The 25,555-nt window shown below is 44.8% G+C and overlaps 1 protein-coding gene across 1 annotated transcript; it reads right to left on the bottom strand.

Moving 5' to 3' along the window:
- Nucleotides 1-6,775: 6,775 nt before the first annotated feature.
- Nucleotides 6,776-13,394, bottom strand: LOC120065608 (inositol hexakisphosphate kinase 2-like). Its single transcript, XM_039016666.1, has 5 exons — nt 13,169-13,394; nt 9,388-9,592; nt 8,653-8,807; nt 8,092-8,267; nt 6,776-7,939 (listed from the first exon to the last, which is right to left on the bottom strand). The coding sequence occupies exons 1-5, from the start codon at nt 13,392-13,394 to the stop codon at nt 7,376-7,378; spliced, it is 1,326 nt and encodes a 441-aa protein (XP_038872594.1). The 3' UTR covers nt 6,776-7,375.
- Nucleotides 13,395-25,555: the final 12,161 nt, after the last annotated feature.

Below are 25,555 nucleotides of genomic sequence, written 5' to 3'. Positions count from 1 at the left end.
ACAGTCAGCAACATGACAGTCAGCAACATGACAGACAGCAACATGGCAGTCAGCAACATGACAGTCAGCAACATGACAGACAGCAACATGACAGACAGCAACATGACAGTCAGCAACATGACAGACAGCAACATGACAGTCAGCAACATGACAGACAGCAACATGACAGTCAGCAACATGACAGTCAGCAACATAACAGACAGCAACATGACAGTCAGCAACATGACAGTCAGCAACATGGCAGTCAGCAACATGACAGACAGCAACATGACAGACAGCAACATGACAGACAGCAACATGACAGTCAGCAACATGACAGACAGCAACATGACAGTCAGCAACATGACAGACAGCAACATGACAGTCAGCAACATAACAGTCAGCAACATAACAGACAGCAACATGACAGTCAGCAACATGACAGTCAGCAACATGACAGACAGCAACATGACAGTCAGCAACATGACAGACAGCAACATGGCAGTCAGCAACATGACAGTCAGCAACATGACAGACAGCAACATGGCAGTCAGCAACATGACAGTCAGCAACATGACAGACAGCAACATGGCAGTCAGCAACATGACAGTCAGCAACATGACAAACAGCAACATGACAGACAGCAACATGGCAGTCAGCAACATGACAGTCAGCAACATGACAGACAGCAACATGACAGACAGCAACATGACAGACAGCAACATGACAGACAGCAACATGACAGTCAGCAACATGACAGTCAGCAACATGACAGACAGCAACATAACAGACAGCAACATGACAGTCAGCAACATGACAGACAGCAACATGACAGTCAGCAACATGACAGTCAGCAACATGACAGACAGCAACATGACAGTCAGCAACATGACAGACAGCAACATGACAGACAGCAACATGACAGTCAGCAACATGACAGACAGCAACATGACAGTCAGCCACATGACAGACAGCAACATGACAGTCAGCAACATAACAGACAGCAACATGACAGACAGCAACATGACAGTCAGCAACATGACAGACAGCAACATAACAGACAGCAACATGACAGCCAGCAACATGACAGTCAGCAACATGACAGACAGCAACATGACAGTCAGCAACATGACAGACAGCAACATGGCAGTCAGCAACATGACAGTCAGCAACATGACAGACAGCAACATGACAGTCAGCAACATGACAGACAGCAACATGGCAGTCAGCAACATGACAGTCAGCAACATGACAGACAGCAACATGACAGACAGCAACAGAACAGTTAGCAACATAACAGACAGCAACATGACAGACAGCAACATGACAGTCAGCAACATGGCAGTCAGCAACACGGCAGTCAGCAACACGACAGTCAGCAACACGACAGTCAGCAACATGACAGACAGCAACATGACAGACAGCAACATGACAGACAGCAACATGACAGTCAGCAACATGACAGACAGCAACATGACAGTCAGCAACATGACAGACAGCAACATGACAGACAGCAACATGACAGTCAGCCACATGACAGACAGCAACATGACAGACAGCAACATGACAGTCAGCAACATGACAGACAGCAACATGACAGTCAGCAACATGACAGACAGCAACATGGCAGTCAGCAACATGACAGTCAGCAACATGACAGACCAATATTGACACTAAGACTGATGTTGTTGTTATTTTTCTGTTGTATCTGTTTGTCCTTGTGAGGCTGGCCCCAGAGGGGACACGCTTCCCTCAGTCAATGGACAGAGATGTCTGAGTGGTTCACTCAGTGTTGTCTATGATCTTATGAGTAGCTGACCATTACACTCACATACTGGACAAGTAGGCTACCATACAACAAATACATTTATCTCTGCCAAACAATCATACAGGCCCCGAAGAAAAATCTGCATGAACTCTTAACAACAGAGAAACACACATCCATACAGAGAAATGTGCAGACGCGCAGTAGAGACTTGTGGGAACACACAGTAACGGGAGTGGACAGTTAATTTGCAACTGCTCCAGATTAAACTGTTCTTTTCCTTCTTATTTTTAGAGGCAGTTAATGCATGTCAATCCCTGTTCTTTCAGTGTCGTTATTCATGTATTGGATCTATAGAACATCATGTATTGTATCGTTTTCCATGTGATGGAATTTAATATAATATAATTCCTTCAAAAATCAACATTGCCTTTGGCTTCCTACAGATGACACAACGAAACACATCCTTTATCACAGAGAAGTCTTTTGTGTACTCTCTATGAGCAAGAGAGAGGAGAGTTGGAAAAGAGCATCTCCTCTCCTGTCACAGCCTCGTTCTGTTTATGTAACCGACTGTCCCCCCCTCAGGCACTGACTCGGGTTGAATTAACCTCTGTCAAAACTTGCCAAACATAACCACACGCATGCACACACACAATCCATTTTGAGAGGCGAAAGCGGCAGAGCCACAATAAATGTATGTAAGCCGTTGCAAGCCTTCGCATGTCAGACAAATTAGGGATTCTGTGGCTGTCTGTTTGAGAGGAGACAGATGGACTGAGTGGGAGATGGGACTTATAGGGAATCGGTGTGCTTGTGTCTGCCTGCGTCCATCAACCTATATACTCAGTCCAAAAAAGATGAGCTGTACAAACCTGTTTGTGTTTATTTCCCTTGATGCCATTTGACATTTGCATGCTTTTTGTTGTGCCTAGCTTGGTCTTCTCAGAACTCTTAAACACTCTTAATCTGTGTATGCGTTTGTGAGTTCTGGCAGGCTGTTGAAGTGTGTTTGTTTGTGTATGAGATGGGTGTTTGTGTGGGACTCAATTGGAGGGCAAGAGGAATTAAGCTTAAATTTTGCAGCATTCTGGCTCCTTTCGATTTCACCAAACAGAAACCTAAGTTAGCTGGGGTGAGTATTTTAAGAATGGCCTTAGGCCTAGATGCTGAATTTGAGCGCATGCTTTCAGAGGAGACAGAATGAGGTTGGGAGAAAAATAGGAGAGCTAAAACTCTGATTCCAAATATAGGTGAATCACATGGTAGTCACTGGAGAATGACACATAAACAAATAAGAAATAAATACTTTTGTTTGAAATGGAGCTGAGTGTTTGAAGGGGATTGTATTTGATCATTTGGGGTATGATGATCACAAACATCTGAGATTCTTGAACACCATTTTATCCTCAGCTTCAGAGAAAACCTAAAAATACTATGCTGCTGTTGCCATAGTGATTTTGTACCACTGTTAAGCAACTGGACCACTTGCAATGGCAGCCTGAGCAGAGTTAAAAGAAGGGCAAGGGTATGAACAACACACAGTCTAGAAGATAGAACAGTCCACTCAGTGGCTTCACTGTTACATTAACATCAACTACAGTCCCTTTTCAAGAGACTGGAGGTATGACAGTTTATACTATCTCTATCAAATCACTCAATCTCTCTATCTGCAATCTCACACAGGAATGGGACTAGATAAAACACATCAAATATTTTAGTATGGGGAGAAATGGAAAGAGTGATTTCAAGCAGTGAATGTGCTTGTGTTTGTGCGTGTCTGTGTGCATTTGTGTGTACGTGTACTGCCTGTGTGCCCCCTGCCCTGATCCACCCAGCTGTTTACCCTGAGATTGGAGCTGTGTCCTCTGGGTCACATCAGCTCCACATACAGTGCAGAGGTTTAACATGGGACTCCTACCCCACATACAGAGGTTTATTAGCAGGACACTGCCCCTTTAAATTAGTCAGACTAAGTAGAGAAACAAGAGACCTGTAGACAGAAGACGGATGCACTGACCGACACAATGGCTTGTGCGTATTGCAGAAAGCATCTCTGGTTGTCAATGTCCACCATATGTTATTTATTGAAGCACAGCACATAGACAGAGTTAAAGGGGAAGTTGAGCTGCTAGGCAGATAATGGTCTATCACCGCTGCGTACACAGGAGAGAGAGAAGAGCTTTGAGTGCTCAGTGAGTGGATCACATGTCTCCAGAAGTCTGTGACTCATAGCATTCCTCCCGAGACTGGCTGATTGACTCTCCTCTCCTCAGTCTCGTTTCCTCTCGTTCTGCCTCAGACTGGTTAGGACCTGATGGTGGGCTGCCCGAGACACCATCCCCCCCAGCTCTGGATGACATCACTTGACCTCTTACCTCGCACCATCACACACACAGTCTCTGTATTCCTTTCTGGATCATATAGCTGTCATGTGGCGTTTTGTATCATTTATTTAGGTTAGCTCCAGAGAACCCATGTTTCTCAGCAACCCAATGTGATCATGATAAATGTTCATCTGACATTTTAATAAACTGAAAGTGATACTCTGTTATTTAGATGGGATTCTAGCCTCCATTCTTAGATGTGATCTAACAGAGCAGTCTGAGCCCTGTGATCAGGTCTTTCCCCCTGACCCAGCAGGTGGTAGTGGGACTGCATCATGGCTGACATTATGGAGCTGCAGTTCTCATACTTTCCAAGCGAATCATGGATTAAATTGTTTTATAAATACGCTGGCTCTTTGAGAGGCATTCCCCGTCATCATTCACATTAACTTTCCTTCCATCAAATGTGTATAATCTAAGAGCTTTGCCAGCTGTCTATTATAGTCAGGGTTCATTCTAGTTTGCAGGGTAAAAACACGAAGACCCAATACAACCAATTGGACTCGGTGTGCCAGAAGGGGACTTGATTTTGTTGGTGCCAAAAAAGATCCAAGTGACATTTTCAATAAATTATACACGTTTTTCCATCCATTACATGTCAACATTGTATTAGCTGAAAGCTATTTTTAGAAAACATGTGGGGCAAGAAGCAGTTTTAGAAGCAGTAAAAACTTGCAATACAAGTTTTGTTTTTGTACTCTTGTACAATGTTGAACATGTCTGATTGTAGTGAGAATGATCGTAACTGTATAATACAGTATTAGCACACAAAGAGAACAGAGCAGAACAGTACATTTTACCACAACCAAAACAGTTTTTATTTCCCCTCCAACAAACTGTGGACAATCCAGATAATATACAAGATAAAGGTACAGTTGAAGTCCGAAGTGTACATACACCTTAGCCAAATACATTTAAACTCAGTTTTTCACAATTCCTGACATTTAATCAGAGTAAAGATTCCCTGTCTTAGGTCAGTTAGGATCACCACTTTATTTTAAGAATGTGAAATGTCAGAATAATAGTAGAGAGAATGATTTATTTCACCACATTCCCAGTGGGTCAGAAGTTTACATACACTCAATTAGTATTTGGTAGCATTGCCTTTAAATTGTTTAACTTGGGTCAAACGTTTTGGGTAGCCTTCGACAAGCTTCACACAATAAGTTGGGTGAATTTTGGCCCATTCCTCCTGACAGAGCTGGTGGAAATGAGTCAGGTTTGTAGGCCTCCTTGCTCGCACACACTTTTTCAGTTCTGCCAACAAATGTTCTATCGGATTGAGGTCAGGGCTTCGTGATGGCCACTCCAATACCTTGACTTTGTTGTCCTTAAGCCATTTTGCCACAGCTTTGTATGCTTGGGGTCATTGTCCATTTGGAAGACCCATTTGCGACCAAGCTTTAACTTCCTGACTGATGACTTGAGATGTTGTTTCCATATATCCACATCATTTTCCTGCCTCATGATGCCATCTATTTTGTGAAGTGCACCAGTCCCTCCTGCAGCAAAGCACCCCCACAACATGATGCTGCCACCCCCGTGCTTCACGGTTGGGATGGTGTTCTTCGGCTTGCAAGCCTCTCCATTTTTCCTCCAAAAATAACGATGGGCATTATGGCCAAACAGTTCTTATTTTGTTTCATCAGACCAGAGGACATTTCTCCAAAAAGTATGATCTTTGTCCCCATGTGCAGTTGCAAATCGTAGTCTGTCTTATTTATGGCGGTTTTGGAGCAGTGGGTTCTTCCTTGCAGAGCGGCCTTTCAGGTTATGTCGATATAGGACTCGTTTTACTGTGGATATAGAAACTTTTGTACCTGTTCCCTCCAGCATCTTCACAAGGTCCTTTGCTGTTGTTCTGGGATTGATTTGCACTTTTCGCACCAAAATACGTTCATCTGTAGGAGACAGAACGCGTCTCCTTCCTGAGCGGTATGACAGCTGCGTGGTCCCATGGTGTTTATACTTGCGTACTATTGTTTGTACAGATGAACGTGGTACTTTCAGGTGTTTGGAAATTGCTCCTAAGGATGAACCAGACTTGTGGAGGTCTACAATTTGTTTTTATGAGGTCTTGGCTGATTTCTTTTGATTTTCCCATGATGTCAAGCAAAGAGGCACTGAGTTTGAAGGTAGGCCATGAAATACATCCACAGGTACACCTCCAAGTGACTCAAATTATGTAAATTAGCCTATCAGAAGCTTCTAAAGTCATGACATAATTTTCTGGAATTTCCCAAGCTGTTTAAAGGCACAGTCAACTTAGTGTATGTAAACTTCTGACCCACTGGAATTGTGATACAGTGAATTATAAGTGAAATAACCTGTCTGTAAACAATTGTTGGCAAAATTACTTGTGTCATGCACAAAGTAGATGTCCTAACCGACTTGCCAAAACTATAGTTTGTTAACAAGAAATTTGTGGAGTGGTTGAAAAACAAGTTTTAATGACTCCAACCTAAGTGTATGTAAACTTCCGACTTCAACTGTACCTGAACATGTCAAATAATAATATTAATTCATATTATTCTAACAAAATGAATAATATACAATAACATACAATTATTTAAATGCATTTAAATTTTATTTAAGAAACATGTCAAATAAATAAAGACATAGTCCCTGTATGTAATCTAATTGCTATCTGAATATACCATAGTATATTCTATGAATGCAAAAGGAGAAGAATAGAGGGTGGCAAAATAAACTGGTTTAGAAGAAAAATGGAAGATGAGATGTTTTCTCTTTCCTCTCATCAACTTTAATATTTCACACACATACAGCAGTTTCTCTGTTTGCTTTTTCAAATACATCTGCCCGATCAGTAGCACACATCAAAATAAGTGCATGTGTGTGTGTGTGCTTGCATAAGGCAGGCACCTTTACACAGTTGGAATCCATGCTTGCAGTCTTGGACTTAATCTCAAACTTCCTTGTGTGCCTTTTTCCCAAAATAAATAACTGGGTAAAATAACCAACTTCGTAATAGGTAACAGAGTAAGCAGATAATGGCGACAACTCACTGAGTCAACTAAAGAAGATTGCAAATGTCTCTTCAAATGTAACCTTCATGGCCCTTTGTATCCCTTATGGATACAAACAAAAACACCCAAATGAAGGACTCCTGTGGAAAAACTGGCTACAGCAATGTTCAGTGTGCCCCTATGGCCAGCCTCTGTAGTCCAGTGTGCTGCTTCTTCTATGAGTCCAAAAGAGAGAAGAGAAACTGTGTGTGTGTGTTTTAGTCTGTGCAGTGGTCCTCCAGCTGGGATATGATGGTGATGAGGTTCTGCAGACCGAAGATGTAGCCACTGTCCTGGCCCTCGTGCACCACACTGTCCTCCACATAGTCAGGGCACGTGGTGTGGGCAAAGTCAATCATCCTCACGTCCACCGCCGGGCCAGGGCCTGTATCAGATCGGGCTGCCAGACGTCCACCACCAGTGCTACCACTGCTACTGCTGCGGGGAAACACAAACGCACTTGCCTCTTCATCTTTCTTCACTTCCTCCTCTTCTTCCTCCTCAGACAGACCGTCCTCGGGGCCTCTGCGTGCGTGTGTGCGGGGCGGCTCACCGTCGTAGATGATGAGCAGGGAGGAGGAATAGAAGCGGTAGGACTCACAGCCCTCCAGAGCTGCCTGCATCTCCCTGAGCCTCCGCAGCACCGGGGAGAGCAGCTCACGCCGCAGACGCCGCCCGTCATGGAAGAACTGGAACAGAGCCTCCTTGAAGCCCGACAGGGTTAGTTTACGCCCAATGTACTTATCCATGAACATGAGCTGACCCGAATCTGACTGGTATACCTGAGAGAGAGGTAGGAGATGGAGGGGTTCAGAAACACATTTCTTCCCTTTCATTCTGAACTAGAACTAAGCTATGCCTCCCCAATATATAATTTCAGACTCTTCAATTCTGCCCCATCCCCATCAATAACACAAGTTAACATTGTGCCCACCTGCATGCCACAGAGGCGTACTCCGATGGAGGCTGAGGTGCTTTGCTGGCACTTGCGGATTTGCATGACCTTCTTCTCCTCGGACACGTTGTCACCGTGCTGCCGCGTGCCCATCTTCAGGTCCAGCACGCACGGAACCGCGTGACGCCACGTCAGGTTCTCCAGCAAGATGAATTCTGGGAAGGAGTCCTGAGTCAAGGAGCCTCTGGTTACAGGAGAATCACATCATATTCCTAATGCACCTGGTTGGAGACTTAACTCTCCGCTAATGTAGTAGGAAGACCTGAATCCCTATCAGCAGACACTAATTCATCAGATGGACCGGACACCAATCCATCTTGAGCCTTTCCTCACATCAATCCACTTCACTTACAAATACACAGATGTCACAAGTGGATTATCTGTGAGATTGTAAAGCTACTTTGGGCACAAGATTCTGCAGAGTGAAGAAATAGGCAGTACTACACAGTAATACGTTTAGGTACAGTTCATGGACAAACTTTGCAGGCAGGTGCAGGATGGCCTGATGTTCAAAGTGGTTGTTCCACGCTGAAAGGATACTGTACTGGTTGCGGTGCTTGGCGTTCTCCTTCATCCTCTGCAGGTGTTTTTGTTGGAGTTTGAGTCTCCAGGGGTTGTGTTGGATGGCGTTTCTGCTTCCCAGAGGCACCTCCTCCTGCTGCAGCCACTCCAACACCTCCCCCTCGGGCTTATGACTGGGGGAAATAGGAAGAGAGGGGAGTCAGGAGGGGTGGAGAGCATCAAGCTTACATTCTAGAACCTACAATGTGTCTCAACATACAGGTAACAGGTAACTTCCAAAATATAGGAAAATGTGCGATACAAAGTATCTTGAAAGCAGGTGCTTCCACACAGGCATGGTTCCTGAGTATATTAAGCAATTAACTTCCTCATCATGGGCGGCTGGTAGCCTAGTGGTTAGAACGTTGGACTAGTAACCGAAAGGTTGCAAGATCGAATCCCAAAGCTGACAAGGTGAAAATCTGTCGTTCTGCCCCTGAACAAGGCAGTTAACCCACTGTTTGTTCTTAACTGACTTGCCTAGTTAAATAAGGGTAAAATAAACATGTTTATGGTCATGTATAAAAATGCCCAGTTGCTCATTATTTTGACTAGAAGAGATCTCAGTGACTTTAAAAGAGGGGTCTTAAATGACCATTGGGGTTTTAAAGTGTGTGTATTTGTCTCAGTCACCAGTTACCCTGTATGTCTCTTTATTGGTGTATCTCTGTAACAGTGTTTCAGGTGCATCCGTCTCTCTCTCTCATCTCTCACCTCTTGTCCTTGTCTTTGCGTGAGTCCAGCAGACTCTGGGCAGACAGCTGCTTGATGCCCCACTGGAGCATCTTGCTGTTGGGCTCGCCATTGACCGATGGGTCTATATTCTCCAGGTCCCCCACCCCAGAGTCACTTTGCAGGGGATACGCTATGAGACACAGGTTGCCCTCCTCATCCTCCTCAAAATTCACAGATACCACACCTGAGGGACAGAGAGAGACAAAAAGGAAGAAGAAAAACCGGTAAGACATCAAACTCGTAGAAATAGCAAAGCAATGGTTATTTTGACTCTCTCTCTCTGTAATACTGTATTTGAATTCCCAAGCAGGAAATAGAATAAACTGGGAAGTATTTTTCTGGGCAATTCCACGGTAACAGAATTGCGCTGAGACTAAGATTTTTCACTTAAAATATATGCCAAACAAAAACCATTGACTTCAAAGTTAAACAAACCATACAACTCACAAGGACTACTTTTAACACTTTACACTGAAGACTTTACAAAAACACGTTTACTGGAAGAACTGTGCAGATTCAACGTTTGGTCACAGAATTCCGGTAAATCTCCCTCAGTTTTTTATGTGACCACGTTTTCCAAAAACTCTGAATGTCATTCTCTTCATGGTGATGTTTCCTAAATAGGTACACAAAGGTATAAATATGCATAATCCTCCTTTGCATATTTGGGTATTATTCTACACACTATTTGGGTATAGCTCTGCCCCCAAACTAGAACAAATTTGTTTCGGCCGGACCAAATCATAAACCAGGTTTCCATCCAACCTTTTTATGCAAACAAAGTACATGTCGGATAAAAAATGTCACGACAGGCCTGATGGAAACAGCAAATTTGTGGGTGGGATCTTTTTGTGTCGGTAAAATGAATGATGCGAGAAATGATGGTGGAAATATTATATTGATATAATAACCATAATATCAAAGTAAACGTGGAGTCACACGATATTGTGTGGTCCTCCCACTACGACTTTGGGAAAGCATGCAGTTTATTAGGCTACAGATTAAATAAGATATGTGTTGAAAGTGCACAGTGACGAGCTTGACGCTCCTTTCCAATAAATATCGAGGGTCTTATTCTGATGATCGACGCGTGGCTGCCGTTTGACAAATATAAATCATCTCGTACTCATCATGTAGGTAGCCTGCCCGCACTGTATCTGTGAGCTGTTGTCTAGAGCACACTGCCAAGACCAGAGATTCGCTATATAAACGCAACATTTCTTCTGACAAAACCATCAGTGGAGTTTAAATTCAATGGAAACCCATTGTATTTTTTATTCGGTACATGTGAATGTAACCGCAAAAGTTATTTATATGTGCACTACGTCATCACATAACGACTGTTATCTGCAACAAGTCAATTTGATTGAAACATCTCTGGTGGGAAAATGTGCATATTGTTTTTGTGGATTTTAGAATATCAAAATCAGTCACCAATTGGATGGAAACCTTGCTAGTAGAGTCTATGTTTCACAAGTTTGGACATCAAAGTACAGCACAGTAGAGCTCAGTAGAGTATCCAGTACAGTATAGTTCTGTACCGTAGAGTACAATACATTGTACTGTCCTCTACTCGTGTGTTCTACTGAACTCTACAATACTGTACTGAACTCTAATTTTCTTTACTGTACTCTAATGTGCTGTACTGTCCAAACTTGTGAACCCAATTGTGGTTCGTAACTATTATGATTTCCCATTGTAGCCAATTCAATTGCAGAGATTCCGTTACCGATTTTTTCAAAAATTTGTAGTTATCACTTAATAATTCATGAACAAAATTGATATCAGTAAAATCACAATAACTAGTGGATAGGTCTACCTTTACTTGTTAAGTCCGTGAACTTTCATTATCCTCCCTCATGAGAGAGACCAAATTAGATATGTGGGTTTACTTATTTACTTATTCCAATTTTTTGGGATAGAAAATAGCATTTATTTTTTTATATATATGTCTTAATCTAAAAAATATATAGTCTTAGCTTTCATTTGACATGACACTATGAACTTCACATATTGGTGCTCAATGATCCTTTTACATGCAAATGACTGTCTCTTACCCCCAACTCTTCTTACTCTCCTGCCTTTCTAAAGTTCCAGAGCTGTCTGCCCTGGTGTCTCTCAACCTGATAGAGATCAAAGGACCTGGACAACTCCATAACATACACACACACAGATCTCCCAACTCGGATCTTGAGCAAGCGAGAGAGAAAGAGCAATGGAGATATGGGACTTGGGGAAATCAAATTGAGGCTGTGTCTATCTGGAAATCTTGTTTATATTTGTGTACAGTATGCTGTTGTGTAAACACACACAAACTCCCAATATTATACTATCAATCATGCAGAAAAGGAAAGTCACTCCGAACACAAACCACCAAAGCTCGAGCAGATGCAATCAAAAATGCTATTGATTTGAATTGATTTAAACTGGTTTATCAAACCATTATAGCAGTAATATTATTAAACAGTAGACGACAGAGCAACATTTTTAAAAACATCTTAAAAACACCATAGAGTACCAACAAACACAAATCATGTAAACCTATGCATATTGCCTTACAACAACTTGTGCAATAAGAGAACAGAACAGCAGCATGCAGTTTGCAGTCTCTGTAGATGGACCAGATGGATGAAGTGAAAGCCTATTTCAGCCACTCAATCTCTCACGCCATTCTACCCATCCCGCAAGTGCATCATTCTAACCCCCCTCTCTCATGAGTCATGCCCCACCCTACCCTATCCAGAATCATCCCACCTCTCTCACCCAGCCACCCCAACTCTCTGTGGGGATGCATAGGACACAACAGCTGCAAATATTAACATGGAAAGGTACTGTAGCTCAAAGGGAAGATTGAAGATAGAAAAGGGAGATACAGACTGGGATGAATTGGATCTCCTCTTCCTTGTGTACACACACAGGTTCACCTTTCACTTGTCTGTCAGGGACTAAAGACAAACAGCTGCAGTGAACCATAACACAGTGTTAGATAACCCACTGTTAAAGGGCTAGACAGTGGAGGGGAGACGCAGCACTTGTGGTCGAAGGGGAGAGTTAACCAGATTCGGAGGACTTTAGGACCCTGCAGGTCCACACTGCCTTCTGAATCTCAAGCCTTAGATACTGATGTCATGGTATGACAGATTCACCCCTCTCCTGTTAGAATGCATATTTGTGTGTGTGTGCAACTAAACCTGTCTTCAGTTAATGCATACTATACTACATTCTACCTGCTCTGTATGCTCTCTGGGCAGAGAAACACAGCTCCAACCTGTTTCTGTGTGACTGCACAAAGGGGCAGGGCAGGACACCCTGGTGGTGCTCCAATGCTACAGCGCCCTCATGTGGCCAGGTCCAATAGCACCTGCTACCACAAAGCATCCTGGCTGGCCTGCAAAGTCCTACCCTGGGCCTTGGAGAATTTACAAAACCCACCTGATCCTTCTGTGGAGGGGCACAGTCAGACTTCCTGAAAACACCCTAAAACCGTGGGCTTACATGGACTGTGAATAATGAAAATTGCATAGAAAAAAATGCATGCACCTGCAATAACCTACCCTCTTTTCCAACCGCCTTCCATACCAATCAAGAGATAGTGAGAGAGAGGATGGAATATGGAAAGAGAGAGAGAGAGAGAGAGAGAGAGAGAGAACACAGCAGCACAACATTAGCCCAGTCACACAGTAGATGGATGCGGTGGAGGTTGGGGTTAGGAAAGGGAGATGCATTCAACTGAAATGTGTCTTCCGGAGTAGTCTCTTACCTCTGTACTGGGGGGTGAACTTCCTCATGGCGCTGGGTAGGCTCTTGTAGAACTGGTGCTCTCGGGGGATGAGGGGCTTGCAGATAGTCTGCTCCCCGAAACGCAGCACGCAGCAGTGGCCCCCCACCTGGTGCATGAAGGGCTCAAGCGGGACCCCTTTCTCCAGATAGTGTTGTAGCTGCTGCTGCGTCTGCTGCTGCTTGGCCTGCATGGTCTGAGCCTCCATGACCGGACTCATCCTCCACTGACCCTGAGTACTGCGACGCCACATGCATTAGTCTCCCTCCTCAGGGGGACAGTGCAGCAGGGCCACAACGGGACAGTCGGACAACCACACGCAGGCCGCTGGGTATGATGATGTTGTTGTCATTTATTTTGATCCCTCCTTTTCTTTGGTTCCCTCAGAGGAGGCTGTGATTATCTCTCCTCTGTGCAGGAGGGATTTTGCAAGACAACAACAAAGAGGGAAGTAGGAAGAGAGAGAAATATCATCTCGGCGTTTGTTGATCTTAAATCCCTTTTTTCCTCCTGGCCTTAGAAAGTAGGTGGCAGAGAGGTGTAGGAACAGACAGTCCTTTGTGTCCTGAGGGTGAAAGGAAGGTTTGCACAGCTGCTTCTGCTTTCCAGAGTCTGGTCTGCCTGACTCCACTGAAACCCTCCTGACACTGAAAGCCTGCACTTGCTCTGACTGGTAACTCTCACAAGCACAAACACAGACCCGCCCACTCAGCCCACTTCCACCAATCACAAGCAGGAGCAGGTTGTTGGGTGGTAACCCTTCGAGGGAAGAGAGCGTGCAAACAAAGAGGGATGGAGGGGGCTTGGGGAGGGGAGAGAGAAAAAAGGAAAGAAGCAGAAAAACAGAGTCTGAGGAGGGATGAGCTGAACTGAACTCAGCTATTTCTCTCTGTGTAACAGACGTGTTTTAACCTTAACAACCTCACACAACAAACTGCATTTCCTCATTCAGACCAACAACTGAGAGGGTGAGACTGGTGATAAAATAATGCAGAACCAGTGCCCACATATTGGCTACTGCCATTTGACATTCGCAAAGACAGAATGCCACAAACACACTCGTAAACACAGTAACAATGAGTTTTCAATCAGAGAAATAACCTTGAGAGCAACAGAATGTTGATTATGGAACAAACAGCGGTCTGGTATGATGTAAATAACGGTATCCGTTAAGGTGAAGGTAGTCTTGAGGGCAAAATAGAACATGGAATAAAACAGTGTTGTTCTCGTCCAGTTTACTCTGCAGATAAACTGTCAACATTGCCTCAGCTACTAGCTAGGCATAACATGCTAACTGGGGGCCCTGTACAGCAGAAAGAGTCAGTGGATAGAAAGAGAGCGACAGAAAGAGAGGAGATGGGGTTCTTGTGTTTCCTGAGCTGCAAGATGCGGACTGTAATCCTTCCCTTCTTGAAACAGATTAGCGTAGGCTACCACAAAGGGAGAACATACCAACTCCTCATTCACAGAATGGCCAGTCACTACAGGACAGGTAGGGAGTGTGTGTGTGTGTGTGTGTGTGTGTGTGTGTGTGTGTGTGTGTGTGTGTGTGTGTGTGTGTGTGTGTGTGTGTGTGTGTGTGTGTGTGTGTGTGTGTGTGTGTGTGTGTGTGTGTGTGTGTCTGGCCCAGTGGCAGAGGAGAAGATTTACACTGGCTTGTTCTCCTGAGACCACAGGCAGCAGCAGCAATCCCCAAAGTAATCTCTCTAACCCAGCCTCCTGGAACACTCCAGGGAGGAAATGGGCCACAGTAAGAAAGAAAAGGAACTAAAACACACAGACAAACAGAGGCTGACGCCACAGGGCACAAAGGGACTATCAGGTAGGCATTAACTCCTTGCCACCCTCATTGGCACCACACACCCACTGCCTCAGACACATGCATTACCCAACACTGATATAGCAATACGTCTGACACTCTGGCCATGTCTTGACCATTCATCTCTGACCTGAACATTGGTCAATATCCATGCCAATGGTAGCCTATTGCCAGAAGACATGCTGACTTTGGCCTAAACTTTGCAGACACTTGCAAGACTTTAGGGAGGGGCACAAGAATGTCAGAGAGGAAGAGAGAGGTGCCTGTAACCTTGCTATAGAGCAGTAAAGCAAGGTCGTTGGCCGTTAGTGAGGTGGGTAGAGCATTAAACAGCGTGTTCCTGAAGTATGTGCCAGAGGGACACAGAGACACAGAGATCCACTGACAGACCAGGCCATAGGCTGAGAACCAATAAGAGCAGCGGGGCAGTCCTTTTCACCTCCACACATCTCCATAAAACGCACACACAGAGATGTCAGACACAGTCCCAAATGACACGTCTTGCCAATAATGTCTGACTTCCTGGCAAATAACATTCTCACACTAATAGTTATTGCCAGCACTGCAGAGAAGTGCACTTTGGCCTGAACTTGAGAGACTTGCAAGACTTTAGGCAGTGCTACAACAATGGACCCATTTTTGAGGGAAATATCCCCAGGAGTGGTGGGGCAGTATAGCATGCGGTGGGTGAAAGGTGGGTAAGGTTTGTTTCATGCCCACGTCATGCCAGGGCAAGGTCAGTTCCAGGCATTAGATACATAAGCGAACTCAGTCTGGGTCTCAACTTACTGTTGAGAGTAAGAAGAGTAGAATACACCAGCTACAATTTCGAAATTTGGTTGTGCATCAGCAGTTTTCCTCTTGTTATGTCAGTCACTCAATTAGCCATGACAGCTAACAAGTTTTTGATTGGTCAATTAGTCTAGTAGCTAGCCAGCTAAACGTGTACTAATCATGGCTGAATACCGACCGGCACGCAGGGCACGTGTACAGGGACCTTGACCTCCAGGGGGCCCCCGTTTTGCTGGTGGCACATAGCTTCTCATTTCTCCTAAGTGGAGATTTTCTCTTTTCTCCCTCAATCACCTGTCCATCTCCTCATTTGAATTCCATACTGTCACAAGCTTAACATTGTTGCCATCTATCGCCCACCAGGTGTCTTTAGAGAGTTCCTCAATGAGCTTGACACCTTGATAAGCTCATTTCCTGATGATGGCCCACTGCTCATCGTACTGGCCGACTTCAACCTCCCGATGTCTGCCTTCGATTAATTTCTTTCCACCTCTTGCTTTCCCCTCCTTGCCTCTTTTGACTTCCCCCTTTCCCAGTCCCCTCCCACTCACAAGGCAGGCAAAAGGCTTGACCTCATCTTTACAAGAGGCTGTTCACCTACTAATCTCGCTGCAACCCCCCTCCAGGTCTACTACTTTGTTTCCTTTTCTGTCTCACTCTCCTCCAACCCTACCCACTCAGACCCTACACAATGGTCATGCGTCATCTCAGTCTTCGCTGTCTTCGCTCTCTCTCTCCCACTACTCTTCTATTATCTCTCCTGCCAAATCCTTCTCCCTTCTGTCTCCTGATTCTGCCTCCTCGACCCTACTCTCCTCCCTTTCCGCATCCCATGACTCGCACTGTCCCCTTTCCTCCCGGAAGGCTCTGCCCTCCCCTCCTGCTCCGCGGCTGAGTGACTCATTGTGAGCTTACAGAACAGGGCTGCGGGCAGCTGAAAATGGAGGAAAACTACATTTATGGAGGACCTATCATCCTTTCACTCCCTCCTCTCTACCTTCTCTTCCTCTATATCCGCTGCTAAAGCCACTTTCTATCACTCTAAATGTCAAGATTCTGCCTCTACTCGCTCCTTAATCCTCCACCACCTCGCTCCTCACTTTGAAAAGAAAGTTGACAACATCCACCCACACAACTCCCCTACCCATTGACCTCTTTCTCCCCTCTCTATCCAGATAAAATCCTGTGACTAGTGAGGTCCGTCCGCCCAACAACCTGCCCACTCGACCCCATCCCTTCCTCCCTTCTTCAGACCATCTCTGGAGACCCTCTCCCATTCTTCACTTCCCTCATCAACTCATTCTGACCACCGGCTGCGTTCCCTCTGACTTCAAAACTGCCAGAGTCGCTCCCCTCCTCAAGAAACCAACAATCAACCCTTCTGACATCAAAAACTACAGACCGGTATCTCTTCTTTCTTTTCTTTCCAAAACACTTGAGTGTGCTGTCTCTGACCAACTCTCTCGCTATCCCTTTCAGAATGATCTTCTTGACCCTAACCAGTCATGCTTCAATACGGGTCACTGAACCAAGACGGCTCTCCTCTGTGTCATGGAGGCTCTGCCAAAGCTGACTCTCTCTCCTCTGACCTCATCCTCATAGACATTGTGAACCATCAGATCCTCTTCTCCAGCCTCTCAGAGCTGGTCGTCGCAGGCTCTGCTCACTATTGGATTGTGTCTTACCTGGCAGGCAGTTCCTACCAGGTGCCTTGGAGAGGATCTGTGTCTGCATCAAGTACTCTCACGAAAGGCTGTCCCTCAGGACTCGGTTCTAGGCCCTCTCCTCTTCTCTCTATACACCAAGTCCCCTCGGCTCCATCATATGGTTTCTCCTAATTGCTACTACTTTGCTCCTTCCCCCCTTCTGACACCCAGGTGGCGACACGGATCTCTGCGTGCCTGGAAGATATTTCAGCTCGGATGTCGGCCCACCACCTCAAAAAAACATTCAAGAAACGTTAAAGAAATGTTTTTTAAACGACCATACCAAAACTGCCCGCTCCAAGACCTTGGCATCAGGGTTGACAACTCCACAGTGTCACCCTACCAGAGTGCAAAGAACCTTGGCGTGACCCTGGACAACACCCTGACGTTCGCTGAAAATATCCAAGCACTGTCTCACTCCTGCAGGTTCATGCTCTACAACAGTGCTCACCAACCATTTCTGAGTCAAGATCACTTTGAGTCAAAATGCAAGCCGAGATCTACCTCTTAGATTTTTTATTTCTATATGACTTAAACTTAAGCAACATGAATCTACTAAAAATAGTTCTGTAGCAATGAATTGCCTGGCCAATGTTGTTCTTCTCAGACTATTTTGAAATTATATTTAAAATGTAAGGTACATAATCACACTGGTAATAGATAATTTGTTGTATTACTTGTGAGGCACAGCTGAATGAGCATAATAATTAGCTTTTTATTATTTTACTACACTGGGGGGAGGGAGATACTGTAGCAGCGGTAAGACTGTCACTGTCCCGCCACTCTCCCTCCCTCCTCTGAGAAAAGGGGACACAGACTTCCAGTTGCATTACTTCTGCCTCATGCACCATTTCATGTCAAGATAAAGTTAAATATTACTCAATATAAAAAAAGAGACAAGCCGCTAATAATAACAACAACGCAAGTTGATCAAAATTCATTGCAGCTGCAGTGCTTGCAGTAGCGTGAGTGGAAGTAGGGAGAATGCACATTTTATGGCTTATAAAAGTGTTGAACAAAGTGTTGAAAGTGCTGAATAACAACTTACCAATGAATTTACTCATAAAAACAGCAGCGCCTTGCTGTATTTTTTGAGTCTCTCTCTAGTCATGGTTTTAAAAGTTTTTAAATCTCACAGTATCAACTTTGCTGTGCGCCCAAGGCTTCTTTTTACAGTCTATGGCTCGAGGAAACTGTGCCGACGTGGTGATCTGAGCTATCTGATTGACCGGCGGTAGGCCCGTAGGTGCACTTGTTTTCTCTCTGGGCCTGCCGGGTAGGCGGAGTTCTACCTTAAGACAAAACGGTTCAAAATGGGAACGCGTTGCCTTCCCGGTGCTACGGCTGCTGAATCACGTGCACCTACCACCCCCTTTCTTGTTGTTTTTTTTTACAGAACTGTTTGGTTGGTGACCACTGCTCTACAACATCCGCAGAGTACGACCCTACCTCACACAGGAAGCGGTACAGGTCCTAATCCAGGCACGTCATAGCCCTTCTGGACTGCTGCAACTTGCTGTTGGCTGGGCTCCCCGCTTGTGCCGCAGCCCGCCTTATGTTCAACCTTCCAAGTTCTCCCGTGTCACCCCACTACTCTGCACACTCCACTGGCTAGCTCACATCCACTACACTACCATGGTACTTCCCTACAGAGCAGCAAGAGGAACTGTCCCGCCCTACCTTCAGGCTATGCTCAAACCCTACACTCCCAACCTGAATACTCCATTCTGCCACCACTGGTGTCTTGGCCCTCCCACCCCTATGGGGGGGGGGCAGCTCCTGCTCAGCCTAGTCAAAGCTCTTTTCTGTCCTGGCACCCCAGTGGCGGAATCAGCTTACCCCTGAAGCTAGGACAGCAGAGTCCTACATCTGAAATCTAAAATAACCCCCCCCTCCAAAATATCAAATTGGCTTTCGTGAATTAACACTCACTTGACTTCCCCCCCCTACTAGCACTGACTTTGCTGATAACTACTTTATTGAAGAAAAATAAACTTTGACTGAGATATATGGTTGTCCCACCTATCTTAAGGAATGTCCTAATTGTAAGTCACTCTGGATAAGAGCGTCTGCTAAATGACTAAAATGTGAATGTAAAATGTTAATCATTCTCACTCAGATATCATATTAACATGGCATAAGTCATGGTAAAATGTGTAGAAGAAAACTTGCTTTAAAACTGCAAGAATGTCTTTACACCCCATGGGAAATGTGTAGAATTTAAAAAGTAAATTTTTCTCTCCGACATAAAGAGAGGAGACGCTAAAATGTTTTGCCTGCGAGGTGGGAGGCCCTCCAACCAAATCTCTCATAGGGCCCCCAAAAGGTTAGGGCTGGCCCTGGGCCAGGGGCACAGGCAAATTGGGCAGAGCAGAGCAGAGCAGAGGAGGAACTGGAGGGGAGCTAATATGCAGGTGCTGAGTAACTTCAGACAGGAGAGGAGCTACTGTAGTAAACCTAGAGAGCAGCCTAGGGCTAAGAAGGACAGATTAACAAAGGCTGTAGCTCACATACAAGCAAGTTAACACTGTAGGCTAAATGCACCTATCAATCACAGTCACACACATCCCTCTGCAAAGGAAGGCAGGACTGAGCTTGACTCCACAACAACATCCTAGGCTATTTGCATATCTCTAGGAATTTGTGTTAGGCCTATCTTTTAAGTGCTTTAGAAGAGATTTAGAATGGAATCGATAGACTACAGGTTTAGTAGGTGTCTATGGCATCCCTAATATCACAATAACCCAGACTGACTGTACACAAGAACACACACACACAACAAACACAAACACACACAGAACACCTCTGCTGGCCTGTCTTTTCCCCTCTCTCTGGGCTGGTGCATGGAGAAAGGCTCAGCTTGCTCACTTCAGTTTCAGCCTATTCCCCAGACAGACAGATCAGTTCAGATCCGAAACATGCACACTATTTACACACTAACCAGGTTTCCACCATTTCATGCGGATGAATTACCTGACGCATGAAAAAAGTCACGACCGGGCTGATGGAAACAGGAAATGCCGGTACAATTTTAACAATGTTTGACATGGTGAGATCTTTCTGTGTCGGTAAAATGTATTATGCGAGGAATGGCGATGGAAAGTCCTTTATGCACAAATACTGATATAATAACCATCATATCAAAGTAAACGTGAAGTCACACGATGACATGTTGTGTGGTCCTCTCACTACAACTTGGAAAAGCATGCAAGTTATGATGAACTTCACAGGGTGGTGAAAGTGCAAGGTGATGAGCTTGATGCTCCTTTACAATAAATATCCAGGGTCTTATTCTGGTGACATGATGATTGATAATTAGCTGCCATTTGACTAATCAAAATAATCTCACTGTTATCAACAATAATTTCATCATGTAGGTAGCCTACCTGCACTGTATCTGCCAGCTGTTGGCTAGAGCACACGTGAAAGGACCAGAGTGGGCTCATTTGCTATATAACACAACAGTTTTTGTGATAAAACCATCAGTAGAGTTGAAAATGCGATTGAAACCCATTTCACTTAAAAAATATATTTGGTACATGGGAATGTATGCACAAAAGTTATTTTTATGTGCACTACGTCATCACGGACGGGATTTTAGCTGCAATGAGTTTCTTTGATGGAAACTCATTTCTGGTGGATTTTTTGGTGCATATTTTATAATATTTACATAGAAACACAGAAAATCTAGCTAATGACACTAAGTAGGGTCAGAATGCTTTATCTTTTGAATGTACAGTACCAACATTCTCTGTGCACGCTAGAAACATGAATGGGCTACACACACTCACAGACGCTAAAGTTAACGTGAGAGGTAAAAGGTCCATAAACCAGAGTGCAACAGGTGTGACATTAGATCACTTCAGCCTACCTGACACAGCTGCATCACCTTGGCTATAGTCCACACACACTCATTCAAAAACACCACACACAGATGCATCCATCCTCTAAAAACTGTCCACGGCATGGATGGAATATTATCTTACTCACTCTGGAGATGGCAAGTTGCCAAAAGTGATGGCAACCTATTTGACTCACTTCTGAGGGCATCATGCCAAGGCTGGAGGCAAGCAGGAACTTAAAATCCCCCCCTAAATTGACTGAATCTAAATGAAATTCACCCCAACCCTGGATTTCTACAACACATCCGAAACCTTATCTCAACCAGTGTCCCAGCCTCCCTGGGGCCCATCCAAAGCCCCTGTTAATGTATTTTAATCTGAGCCACTGCAGTAGGTGAGTAACTCAGCTCTCTGACACAGATTGATTAGGAAGTGCCAAACACAGTGCAACCAGGACAATAAAGCAGAGGGGGAGATATGCAGGTTGTGACCTTGTTAAGTAACAGCAGTGACACTGTGACAGAGTGTCAGTGATGAGGTCACTGAGGAGGAGTCCCACCCATCCTGGACCAGCCCATCTGGTTCCAGTCCAACAGCCTTTTCCTGTTCCTACCCTGACGTCATATACTGCAGGTAACCAGGAGAGCAGCATTACTGGCTTCAGCTAAGGCTATCTGGAATAGAGGACATACACCTCACTGTTCTTTGGAAGCAGTCCTAGGACCAAAATGTACTGAAAATCAGTGCCCTTCTCACAAGTTTGTTGATGACATTTTCTGAAAGTTTGGACATTTCTCACTCAAGAAGAGCACCTGAACACACTGATCAATGGTGTGTGTGCGACAGAGCCTTTTGTCACTAGGGGTGAATGGGTGTTGGCTCAACACCCCACTACCTGTGTCCAGTCAGTGTCCAGGAACCCAGAGAGCAGAATCTGTTCATAACAAGGCCAAGATCACAGGGATCTAGCCTAGCTGTCAAATGGGAGGATGATTTGTTTGTGTTTGAATGTTGAATCATGCTATTTCCATACAGTGGCCAGGGATGTTCAGCCTCAGAGCGTCTTTGGAAATGAAGGCCTTATCCACAGCATAGCCTGAGCCAGCAGGTCAATAGGATCGTCCTCTGTGGAGAGGCACAATGTGTGTGGACTGGAAGTGGGTGTGTAAGAGAACTTTGAGAATGTCAAGGAGTCCATTAGGATTAAACCAGGTGTCTCTTTCCTGACACCAGGGCATAGCTATTCAAAGGTTTCGTCAAGTTGGTGTACGTGTAGGCCTATGTTTGTCTGTGTGTCTGTCTGTGTACGAGCCTTCCTGAGATTTTCTCACCCAGAGCAGAGTGACGATCTTGTCTCACCAGACGTGCACATGCCTTTTGGTCTTGGCTCATCAACAATAAATAAACCCTCTCAATCATACACCTCTCACCTTAAATATCAGCAGTCATGCAGCTAAACACATGCTATTACAAAGTCTGAGAGGCCTGAGCGCTGACACAAACAAAGAAATGCCACCAACACTGACCAAAACATCCCATAGCCCAGGATTGGCTCTCCTTAAGGCCCATGCACAATAAATACATGCACTTCACATTATCCTGCATGCATGTTGGGTCCTTAGTGTATGACCAGAAAAGGAGAGGCAGCAGTTCAAGTAGCCTATCGACCCACCTACCTGAACCGGACTGCTCTGTATGAGACAGATAGTGACAGGACTAGTCTCAGGTAAACCAAAGGAAACCAACATGGAGAAGTGAAAGGTTTAAAAAGGGAAAAAGGGGCGATTAGTCTACTTCTCTGGAGAGAGGGAGAGGGAGAGAGAGAGGGCGTTTCACGTGGACAACTTGTCTGGACAGCCTACTTGAGAGAAACTCAAGATTGGCTTTTAAAGTTTCACATGGAAATATGATCATTATTAAAATAGGATATTTGATCTTTACAGGGTGACTGAGGGCTGGAATCTGCTGTCTCACCCTGGAAACGTAATACTTACTGTAAATTAAGATCCTACACGCACAGACACGCACACACACACACGCACACACAACGACACAACTAAAAGTAGCCAGACTTCTGACAGTTGAATAGAATATTGAGAAGCAGCAGTTGTCATTGGTGGTCTGATGTAGGGGGCGGGGCCTATTAGGTTCCTGCAAGTTCATGTTGATAATAATCAGTGAGAAGTGCATAATAAGTGTAGTGTGTGTGTGTGTGTGTGTGTGTGTTTTTAAAACAAGTATGATGCAGGCAGTGGATAGAAGTTATTTGGGCAGTAGCACAGTGTATTTTGGTGTCATGACCAACAATTTGTCCCATGGCTCTGCAGTGCTTGTGTGCACGTGAGGGAGAATGTGACGCGTGTCTGCAGATAACAGAGGAACTCATACCTGTCCTCTAATGTACCCCCCGGCCAAAACTATTTCCATCTGCATGCTGAATCACTATCACCCTCTCTCTGTTCCTATCCTCTCCACTCATGCTACCCCACATAAAAAAATACTACAGTTTACTATAGAATACTACAGTACTTACAACAGAATTCTGTAGTAAACTGTAGCATACTGTAGAATACTATACACTGTAGTATCCCTCGATCGTGTGTATGCAGTGCTTAGTATAGAATTGTGTAGTATACTGTAGAATACTATAGCAAATACTACAGTATTATGCACAAAAAAAAACATGTCAGTAAATAATACAGTATGTCCCCAAAAATACTACATTAAATACTACAGACAGCAAAGACACTACAGTAAATACTATAGTATATACTGCTATTTTAACTACATCATTTATACTATAGTTTATACTATAGAATACTACAGTATTCACTGTCAGTCTGCAAAAACACTACAGTGAATACTATAGTATTTCAAATATAGTATACCCTATAGTATTTTTTCATGTGAGACTGCTTGGGCATTCTGTGTAGAGTGCTGTAGAAAGGAAGAGCAGTGTCTGTGATGGATTGAAAGAATACAGACAGGGTGTCTGTCTGGCTGGCTGCTGAGGTGAGCTAGCCAGAAAGTGGATTGGGTGACTGGTCCGATGATGACCCCTGAGTGGGTGCTGATGGGGAACCTGGGCCTGGTCCAATGAATAGGCTACACCTGAGACCCACAGCGGAGATAGTGACAAAGCAGAGCACAATGGAAAAGTACTGCAGCCTGAGCCACACAACACCGTGATCTGACACACACATTCGGTACACACACACACACACACACACACACACACACACACACACACACACACACACACACACACACACACACACACAGAGAGAAACAACCTGCTTACAGGCAGCTCAACAACTACAGATAAATACATAGAGAAGACACACAGAATGTGAACATATGTGCAAAGCAAACAACATACTACAAGTAGACTAGGCAACAGATTCAGATCAGAACACCTAAGAGATGTGCATTTTGCACAGACAGTTCCACATCGAAAACTAATCGAGAAAATAAGGTCTATGCCAATGAGTGGGGAGCTGGAATATGGTCAGCATGGGAGTGTGTCAGACTGATGATGAGAGCGTGAAGAGTAGGCCCAGTAATTTCTAGCCTTTTCTCTCTACCATTATCACGCTCCCACTCAATCCAACCCCTCTGTCCCCATTTAACCCCTTTACAATCCTACATCACTACTTGTACTTCCCTGCTTGCGCAATCTGAGACAAACTCCCCTTGATGCCCCAAATCCCTTCATGCTCTTCAACAGGCCACTCCCAAACAAAACTGCCTTCTATTTATAGTCACCAAAACAAGGAAAACTCCAAACCACACCTAATGCCTGCTCAGCTGTACAGAGAGTGAGAGAGAGAGAGAAAACTCCTAACCCTATGCCCTCACAGTATCTATGTCTCTGCCTGAAGCAGCCTGGGTTGCTTTCCTCCAGAGTCCTCCTGACCCCTGACCCCTGACCGCACATGCTGCCCGTCCCAGATGTCAACTTAGACAACACTTGCTCAGTGTGCCCAGTGGCAACAGGAACAGTGTGTTCCACACACGCACACGCACGCACGCACGCACCCACGCACGCACGCACGCACGCACGCACGCACGCACGCACGCACACACGCACACATATACACACCATCAGCAAAAAAAACTAATCACATCCAAAGTAACGATGGGAACTAATTCTCTGGGTGCTCTGCTGCACGCGATCCCCAGCTGGAGAGAACAGGAGGGATCAGCCTGG

Source organism: Salvelinus namaycush, chromosome 20 (assembly GCF_016432855.1).
Source record: "Salvelinus namaycush isolate Seneca chromosome 20, SaNama_1.0, whole genome shotgun sequence".
Taxonomy (NCBI): Eukaryota; Metazoa; Chordata; class Actinopteri; order Salmoniformes; family Salmonidae; genus Salvelinus; species Salvelinus namaycush.
The sequence above is the reverse complement of the archived record's forward strand: the minus strand, read 5'-3'. Positions and strand labels throughout refer to the sequence as shown.

Coding starts and splice junctions, on each gene's coding strand:
- LOC120065608 (XM_039016666.1), bottom strand. CDS start 13,394: ATGGAGGCTCAGACCATGCAGGCCAAGCAGCAGCAGACGCAGCAGCAG. Junction 8,808..9,387: donor CGCAAAGACAAGGACAAGAG/GTGAGAGATGAG, acceptor TATTTCCCCCAG/TCATAAGCCCGAGGGGGAGG. Junction 8,268..8,652: donor CAAGCACCGCAACCAGTACA/GTATCCTTTCAG, acceptor ACTCCTTCCCAG/AATTCATCTTGCTGGAGAAC.